This window comes from Medicago sativa, chromosome 1, assembly GCF_051527215.1.
Source record: "Medicago sativa cultivar Bolivia chromosome 1, Bolivia_mono, whole genome shotgun sequence".
Lineage (NCBI taxonomy): Eukaryota > Viridiplantae > Streptophyta > Magnoliopsida > Fabales > Fabaceae > Medicago > Medicago sativa.
In genome coordinates this window covers 10,166,775-10,176,639 of record NC_140749.1, presented here as the reverse complement: position 1 = coordinate 10,176,639, position 9,865 = coordinate 10,166,775, and the positions used below count along the sequence as shown (strand labels likewise).

General features: G+C 31.0%; 1 protein-coding gene across 1 annotated transcript; it reads left to right on the top strand.

Annotated features, from left to right (window-relative positions):
- Positions 1–5,449: 5,449 nt before the first annotated feature.
- On the top strand, positions 5,450–9,846 carry LOC146952508 (putative receptor-like protein kinase At1g80640). Its single transcript, XM_085702698.1, has 10 exons — positions 5,450–5,653; positions 5,919–6,089; positions 6,293–6,543; positions 6,643–6,775; positions 7,101–7,164; positions 7,252–7,348; positions 7,466–7,568; positions 8,568–8,686; positions 8,891–8,980; positions 9,288–9,846. Exons 1-10 carry the CDS (start codon positions 5,512–5,514, stop codon positions 9,441–9,443), a joined length of 1,326 nt encoding a protein of 441 aa, XP_085558824.1. The 5' UTR covers positions 5,450–5,511; the 3' UTR covers positions 9,444–9,846.
- The last annotated feature ends 19 nt before the right edge of the window (positions 9,847–9,865 follow it).

Below are 9,865 nucleotides of genomic sequence, written 5' to 3'. Positions count from 1 at the left end.
TTGATAAAAGTACCTGAAAAGGCTATAGAGTGTGGATTAGTAATGAAGAGTTGCTTAGTTTAAGGAGATCATACAATTTTATGTTGTTATTCTTCAAGGTGTCACTATTGAGTATTGCCTATCCCAATCAAGTTTGCAAGTTCACCAGAAGCTTGTATGGTCTTAAGCAAGCCAACATGCCACAGTTTGCTAAGCTTTTCACTTCCTTGTTGTCCCGAAATGTTGTCCCAAGGATGTAGAGTCTTAACTTACATAGTTTGTGAATTGGAATGGTTCACGTACTCACTTATCTATAGTGAATTTATGCTACGCAGGGGTATCGGGGACCATACATGATGTGCATGTGTCTCGTTGGTTTTTTTGTGTCAAATATCAATCTGCATCTGATAGTTACCTGTTTCGTTTGAGAGCAACAAACATGTACATGATTTTAATGCATGATATGATGTTATTTAGTTATAAGTCATTTAAGGCTGTCACTCATAAATTAAAGGATAATGATACAAAACACGACATGATTTTTCGTGCATGTTGCACGACAAGAATTTTATCATTTATTTGATCAGAAATCACAAGCATATGTTGGAACACTTCAGCATATATCTTCTAGTGGTGTTGTGTGCTACAACTATGAATCCCATTGCTACAAATCAATCATATAATATAATACATTTAAATAAACTCTTTGATAGTTTGCACTTTAATCTTTATTCCATTGAAAAAAACACTGATTAAAACACTGATTTGGACTGTAGCGGCACCAACTGTGACAGTGGATTATAGCAACATTATTTAGACTATGCTTACTTTTTTAATAGGATAAACTAGTATTCAAAGCCTAATAGAGCAAATTGTATGTAGACTTTATGCCAGTCGTGCAATAACATGAGTATCATAAACACTTTCCTAAATTATATACTTTAATCAATAACACTTTCCTAAATAATTAATCCTACATTCATATTGTAAAACAATATACGGTATAACATGAGACATTTTTGGGTTAAAATGATATACAATGTCCAATGAGGCAGGAGTACTATGCAATTACTTGGTTGGCTTGTTGCTTTGTTAGCATTCTGAGCTCATACATAAGACTCATTGTCTTCATTTTTTAGTCATATAATTTTCATTTGCTTCATTCGTGATTATAATGAAATTTCTATTTATATAATTTCATGATAAAAAATCAAAATTATATTAAAGTGCGTGGAAAAATAAAATAAGGAATAGGTAAAATGGATTTCCAGGATTCACCAATCAGGACAGGCCTTAGTGTCTCCTGTGTGGAGTTTGTGAATCATATCTTTATCAATAGGGTGCATTTTTTAGGCAAAATGAGGGGGAAAGTTTACTGAAAAAAAAAAAGAAAAAAAAATCAATTTTGCCTACAAAATGGAAATTTTTTAAGAAAGTATTATACTGATAAAATTCAGCTAAGTTGGTTAACAAGCCTTGCTAATCCCATCTATTTAATCATGTGCCATTTTGCACAAGTAACTTTTGAATTAAGAATTTGCTTACGTATCCCTTATTTCATGACGCTGAGATAGCTTCTCATTAGCACCTTAATATTAATAATTCATTTCATTTTATTGTATAATAACAGAAATGATATTTAATCTTATATAATAATTGGACTAATTATCAGAATTCAAACCCAGAATCGACCTAACACGTGATGAGTGTTATTTTTTTGCCTAATATATACAAAGCACAAATCAATAGTCATATCATATTCATATGTTGTAATCACACAACTTTTTCAGTCACATGATTCTTTAATTTCATGTCTACTACAACTGCCCTTGTATTATACATTTAGTCTCAATTGACGCTGGTGTATAAATATGATATCTTTATGGTCGCTATATTAGATTTTAAATAATTTGGACATACATAGGTGTACTATATAATTGTTTGTATTATAAAACAAAATAGCAGGATGAATGTATCAATTAATTTTAATTTTTTTTATAGATTGTTGTAAACTTGATCCAATTTATAAGAACTTTTAATCCAACATCTAAATTGATTAATTATTAAATTAATTCCAACATTTCATACGCCCAGGCGAATAGTGATTATGGAGTCTTAATCTATTCTAGCTTGGTTTCTTTAACTTTTTCTTATAAGAAAATAAAATATACTATTTTTGTTTTGGGTAAGCAAAGTTGTTTTTTACTACCAATTATCTCTCTAACGGTTAACAAAGCAATTTTTTTTAGCAAAACCAATTTTTTTTGTGATGTAACATTTTGTTGACATTGAGGAAATTAACTCAGCAAGAGTATCACGCAATTGACTTATATAGATCTAATGTATTTCTTTTGATCATTTTTTCTTGTGATATGTCATTATATACGAATAGCAAAGAATCTCTACTTCAATTATATTCTCTACATTTCTCGCAAAAATATATTAACTCTCTACATTATGCAATAAAATGTTTTTTTTTTTACTATTTTGTAATTGACTTATATGGGTATGTCTAAAAATATTATGCATAGTGAGCTGCTTCTCAAATTAATGAAATACATTTTGGCATTTATTCTTCAAATATTTTTTCCTTTTTTTCTTTTTTTGTGTAATAAAGTTTCTTGACTCCTCACCTTTTTTCTACTTATTAGCAATTCAATTTGTTTTGATAAATCCCAATTGTTGGATTCCAAATGTAACATTCGCAACTTAAAAGCTTTTTAAGGAAGAATATGTGCAAACTTTGTCATCACAAATATATTCATCTCGGTAATTTTAAGAAGTTATAGTTAGCTATTTTTGAAATTTATGAGCCACTTTTTGGTATTTCTTCTTCAAGTATTTTGCTTTTTTTTGTGCAACTATGTTTCTTGGCTCTCACCCTTTTTCTATCGGTGATCTTAGCTGGAATTTGACTTGTTCATCCAAATCCCAACTATTTGATTTCGACTTGTAAGTCAATATCATGAAATAATGGGTTACTAGATGTCATTAGATGTATCTAAATAATGCATGTTCTGCGATTGACCATTTTGATGTATGGTTCAGTGCGAATCCGTGCCTGAAAATTTAATTGAAATTCCAACAATGATTGAAATCGAAAATGTTTATATATTACTCCCGGTCCTGTATATAAGAGAAAAAAAAATTAGATACATTGAATAATTAATGTATCTTGTTTACAATGAAGACTAGATACATTAATTATTAAATGTATCTAAAAAAAGAATCTTTTCTTATATATAGGACCGGAGGGAGTACCTGTTAGGGTCTTGTTAACTTGTGCCCTCAAGATAAGAAACTAAATAAATAAATTTAACTTTAAAAATTGTGCATTTATAATCTTAAAAACTTATATTTTCAATACAATATTTATTGTTTATTTCTATTTTAAGATTCTTATTTTGTGCCCTAAGGACACAAGTTAGCATTTCCCTAATTGCTATGTTAACATTTTTTCCTTGACGAAATTCTACCTACAAACATTTAACTTCTTTAAACTTTTCGCTCAATCAAGTGAGCTACCATTCCCGAGACCCAATCAAGATTGGTGTTGAAAAAATGAGAAAACAAATATGTGACTCAATTCAACTCATATATTAGCTTTTGCTTATTTTTTGTCAAATTGACACTGAGTATGTCAACATACTCAACGTTTAGTCTTGAGAATGAATAAGATTGTAAATTTATCGGTCGTTGTTGGTATTTTAGATGATTTTATAGTACTAATATACAATGAACCATCATAAAACTTGCTTTAAGGAGGATTCTAAATTTTCATTTTCATTTTGTCCATAAAGTATTAGCTCAATATTAAGAGTTTGATGTTGTGATTTAAAGGGTAGTTTGAGAAAAGTCACTTAAATAAATCTAAACAAAAGATTGAAAAAGTGGCAAATACAACAAGACACATTGCACAAAAGTAGGCTCAAAATTTCTCTCAAAAAAAAAAAAAAAAGTTGGCTCAAAAGGGATTTAAATTACTATGCCCTTTTTACATTCTTTTCTATCGCTTCAATTAAAAAATAATACATTGCCACAAAAAGTTGACATTAGGTGAATAATAATAGACAGATACTACCCACACCCCAAATAATCCAAGTTACACTCCAAAGTTATTAATATACCCTTTATTAATTATGCATACGTAAATTCAGTTTACGTAGTGTATGTAAATTCAGTTTACGTAGTTTATGTAAATTTAGTTTACATACACTATGTAAACTGAGTTTACATACACTATGTAAACTGAATTTACAGAAGCAAGTTAAGACTGAGTTTAGGTGTATGTTATTCCTTTTTAGAATATGTACGTAAACTAAATTCACGTGAGATCTATATGTAAACTTAAATTATGTTACCCTTCTACAAAAACTTAAATCAAACAAATCGATGTCGATAGACAAACGTGAAATTAACAACAACTATAAACATCCATGGTAAAATTAACAACATCGAATAAATCATAGAGCAAACGATAAATAGAAACTCGATGAAATTTATGAAATTCACTTACTTGTATTAATCGAGTACGTATCAATAGAAGGGATGTTGATTCAATTGACGATTTTAGTAGGTATTGATTGCATATCCATGGTGGTTTGTGTGGTTGAAAAAGGGGTGAGGGTTTAGAATGATAATAAAAGAAGGGTTTTTAGAAATTTAGATGAAGAGGGCAATTTTGGTATTATTGTAAAAAAATTAATAAATTTGGGTGTAACTATGATTATATGGGGTGAAACTAGAAAGAGTCATAATAATAATACTAATAATAATAATAATGTATATATAAGGGTTGCGTAATTCAATTGGTTTGAGATAAAGTTGAAGGAGTTGGAGATCTTAGATTTAAACTCAACTGATATTACTTTTAAAGTAAAACATGGAAAGATATTTTAGACGGTCAACTAATTATAATCGTCTCATCATTAGTAACCCTTGACTCTAATAATTACTTTTAAAGTAAAACATGGATCATGTTATCTTATGTCAAGGGCACAAGTTAAGTAAAAATAGAATATTTTCATATTGGAAATGATAAATATTTCCATATTTGGTTAAGTAACTTGTACTCGGCACATGTTAGCAATCAACATTCTCTATAAAAACTTTTTTTTTATATTAACCATCCAATTTTTAGGGGAATGAAATTCCGTTAATCCAAAGTTCGATTGTAAGATAAATAAAGTTTGATCAATAACAATTCTACTCAAAAATCAAACTTAAATGTATTCGTCATTTGAAGGAGTTCATTAATCATGTAAACCTAATCGCATGTTTAAAACATATAGTTAATCATGATTTGTTTATATTCACTATCTATCAAAATTAAACTTAAAAAAATATCAACTAAAAAAGGGAGTACTATTATTTGTTTTGAAGCTAAAAAAAATAAAGCGTGTATGAAGACTCAATGTTACAAAATAACACATTCACTTTAAGTGGTTCACAAACTCTTACTTGTGTCACTGTGTGCATGCGTGTTCCTTTTCATGTTCCAAGTTTCTATCTTCACATGTTTTCATAGAAACAATGAAAATGAAGCTTCTTTTTATGTTCTTCCTTATTCTTCACAAACCCATTTGGATTCTTGCCTCTGTAGTAGACCCTCTTGTTCCCTCTCCTCAAATTTCACCAATTTTTACATCAATGACTGTGTCTGCTTCCTCTCCAGGCACATTCTCTGTCTCTTCATCATTTCAAATTTAAAAATCATTACTTTAACTAAATGAAAATAATGTTTTGTGGTTTTTTTTTTAGGCCATTGTTAGTGTTTTTTGCTATTTCTCATTATTTGGATAATTAAATCATACCCTTTTTCTTAAACTCTCTTAAATTGCTATTAACGGTTTGAAATTTGAAAAAGTTTTAATTTTTATTTACATTATAATATTTGATTTCATGCTCATTGGTATATACTGTATATTGATATTGATCAGGTATTCATGTGGGGGATGAACATCAAAGTATGGATTCACATAAGAAAAAGGTAATGGCTTTTGTGGCAGCTAGCACTGGACTTGGTGCTATCATTTTGTGTTTGTTAAGCTTCTGGATTTTTTACACCAAATATGCTTCAAAATCCAACAAGAAAAGCCTTCAAAACTCAGGTATTTTGTGTTAAATATGTTTATAGTTCCTATAATTATCTCGAATTTTGTTTTAGTTCCTGTATCGCCTTTTTAGTCCTCGCAAATTACAAAATTGTGTGTCCATAGTTTTGTGATTTTTAGGGACTAAAAAGTGGTTACAAAGATTGAAAACAAGAAAATTTATGTTTTTGTTTTCTGTTCTGTTTTTTGAATGTCTATAGATGGTGAGAAAGGGCTTGGTTTAGTTCCATTTTTGAGTAAATTCAGTTCTGTGAAGATGGTTGGTAAGAAAGGGTGTGTTCCAATCATTGACTATAAGCAATTAGAAAAAGCCACTGGAAATTTCAAGGAAAGTAACATTATAGGTGAGGGTGGTTTTGGATGTGTTTACAAGGCTAGGTTGGATGATAATTTGGATGTTGCCATCAAGAAGTTGAACTGTGAATGTCAATATGCTGAGAGAGAATTTGAGGTAATTCCTGCTGATAATTTATTCATTTTGTTCACTTAATTTTCTCTTGTAATGAAGAGTTGGAAATTTTTTGTATTGAATAGTTGGGTGAATTTGCAGAATGAAGTGGATTTGTTAAGTAAAATTCAACATCCAAATGTAATTTCTCTACTGGGTTGTAGCAGTAATGAAGATTCAAGGTTTATTGTCTATGAGTTGATGCAAAATGGATCATTGGAAACTCAATTACATGGTAAAAATATTGTTTCTGATGTCTTATTTTATTGAATTTGACTCTTCTAAATTGCGTTCTTTTGCTTTTAAGACTAATACTAGTGATTATAGTCGTTATGGAAACATTTCACCAACGATTGTTATGTCAACCTTTATAGCACAGACACTTCAATTTGAAGGTGTGCCTGTTGTCTGATACGTGTCAATGTCCGACACAAAACTAACTTTCGTGGTTACATTCAATTATTGTTATTATCTGATACTAGAAGACTCGTATCAAAAGTTAACGGGGTCAATTATAAAATAATACTAATCACTATTTTCCAAAAATTGATTATGTGAAGGACCATCTCATGGCTCTGCATTGACTTGGCATATGAGGATGAAGATTGCTCTTGACACAGCTAGGTAACCTTCTTTAATCAATTTCCATTCCTTTCCTATGTGCTCTAATGTCTATGTTTCTGAAAAAAACTATTGATTAATGTCAATCAGAGGTTTAAAATATCTGCATGAGCACTGCTACCCTGCAGTAATCCATAGAGATCTGAAATCTTCTAATATTCTTTTAGATGCAAACTTCAATGCCAAGGTAAAAAAAGAAAGACTATGTTGAAATTGATGTATAAATTATTTTCCTTATATTGCTATACATTTATTGTGTTCACATTTATTTCTGTGTGACCCTATGACTTGGTGGTGAATTCAGCTTTCTGATTTTGGTCTTGCAATAACTGATGGGTCCCAAAACAAGAATAACATCAAGCTTTCAGGCACATTGGGGTACGTTGCCCCAGAGTATCTTTTAGATGGTATGCCAGCTCAACTTAGTACAATTTCATGCATATGCATTGGACATACAAGTTGATCTATGAATGGTTATTTAATATATAGTTAAACTTTCAACAGACCAGATCCAAGATGTTGCTTTTTTTAATACCCTTATGCATGATGCATTAATTGTGTATGGTGGTTAGGGTGGGTTTGAAAGGGAAATGGCATGTAGTTGGAATACTATGTATTCACATACTCAGTAGTCAATACATTGGTGGCCGTTTGGTCAAGTTCGGACAATCTAGAAAATACGCTGATTTTGATTTTTCTTTCAAATATAAAATACTCGGTTTAAAATATGAATTGTTTAATCTTGATTCAACGGTCATTGCTGTGCTGACTCTATGAAAGCACAATATTCTGACTGCATGCAATCGAGATCCGTTTAAAAGGTATGAACTGTGCATCTTGTGCTCGTATGGGGCATGGACCTACCCAACTGACATAGCAAGTCATATAGAATATTAAATTAAGACGTTGTCAGTTACATGTCAGTCTCATATGTGTCTAGTTTGCTCTAGGTGCTTCTTGTCAGTGATAACAAGATATTAATAATTATAATAATAATAATAATAATAATGAAGAAAAATAAACAATATCTTGAGAGTAGGAACTGAAATTTATGCACAACTACTGTGACAGCAAGCATCAGTGAGGTGGAATTGATTCTTGTCTGAAAGATGGGAAACATTAGAAGGTTTTTTCTAGATCAAACTCCTATAAGCATTATATTATTCAGTTTGAAATTTAATTTAAATTTTAAGAGATTTTTTTTGTTAATTATAGTCATATTTTAGCATGAGGTATAAATGTAATGGATCACATCTGCAATGATTTTTGGAGAACATGGAGAAGTACCATGCAATGAACCAAACGGGTCTTGGTTCAATAATTAAATGAGAAATAATGTGAAACTCATCTATAAAAAAAGTTGAATTATATTTACTGAGGAAACTGCATTCAAATTATATTTGCAGGTAAATTGACAGATAAAAGTGATGTGTATGCTTTTGGTGTTGTGCTTCTTGAGCTTCTTTTAGGAAGAAAGCCTGTGGAAAAACTTACACCGTCTCAATGCCAATCTATTGTCACATGGGTATGTGTTGTTTGATCAGATTAATATATGTTTGTTTTGACGGCGTGTGTCCACCATGAAGCAGCAATTTGTAGCTTCTCAATACTCACGTTGAAATTGACTTGAAATGCAAGAAAGAATAGATGAATGCTGAACAAAACATATTATCAGATATGGTTGATATGAGAAATGAATGATAATGGGCTATTTTTCTGCTGATTGCAGGCCATGCCACAGCTCACAGACAGATCCAAGCTTCCAAACATTGTGGATAATGTGATCAAGAATACAATGGATCCCAAGCACTTATACCAGGTTTAAGAATCTCTGAGTCTAAATACAAACTTACCTCTCGAGTTTATATAGAAGTTAACTGAGAAAACTTCTAAAAAACCGAGATAAGGAGGCTAATTTTAACTCTTGTGATAATCAATTGTTTAACAATACTGTTATCACAAGATTTTTTAAACACTTCCTTTTTAGTTATTATTTTTTAAGAAACTTGTTCAAATAAGCTCATGCGCCTAAAACCAGGTTCCTGCTGGAGTTATGGTTGCTCTACATCTTCAATGTTTTTGCAGCATTCTGCTTAACTACCCCATGGAATTTGTGTACTTTATAGGTTGCTGCTGTGGCTGTATTATGTGTGCAACCAGAGCCGTGTTACCGCCCTTTGATTGCAGATGTTCTACACTCCCTCATCCCTCTTGTACCTGTTGAACTTGGAGGAACACTCAGAGTTTCACAAGTGACGCAGCAACCTGAGAATTCTAGTTAACATAGTCATCATTGATTTCAGACAACATTCTTGCATTGAGAATTCAGGCGATGTTTTCATGATGCTGCCAAATGAATGATTCTTTATCAAAGCTCGGGATCGCAGACAGATTCATAGCCACATTGTTCATGTATGCGGTCTAAGAGTTTGACCATGAAACATAGAAACGTTCATAAGGGAAAAGGGTAGGCCCAAATATGAAGAGCTTGGGATTGTTAATGATAAATGCGAAGTAGATTTTAGTTTTGATTTCGTGAAAATATTTGTGTATAGTGCAGTGACTTTGTGGAACTATGTTCTGGTCAGAGAGGATCTGATTGTCTTTCATTAACTCTTTTGACTGTATGTAATTCAATAAAACCGGATTACAAATAATTTATACAGAAACTACTATTCTGCTAAAGTCGCTTGTTGTGTTTTCT

Coding starts and splice junctions, on each gene's coding strand:
- LOC146952508 (XM_085702698.1), top strand. CDS start 5,512: ATGAAAATGAAGCTTCTTTTTATGTTCTTCCTTATTCTTCACAAACCC. Junction 7,165..7,251: donor ATTGCTCTTGACACAGCTAG/GTAACCTTCTTT, acceptor AATGTCAATCAG/AGGTTTAAAATATCTGCATG. Junction 8,687..8,890: donor GCCAATCTATTGTCACATGG/GTATGTGTTGTT, acceptor TGCTGATTGCAG/GCCATGCCACAGCTCACAGA.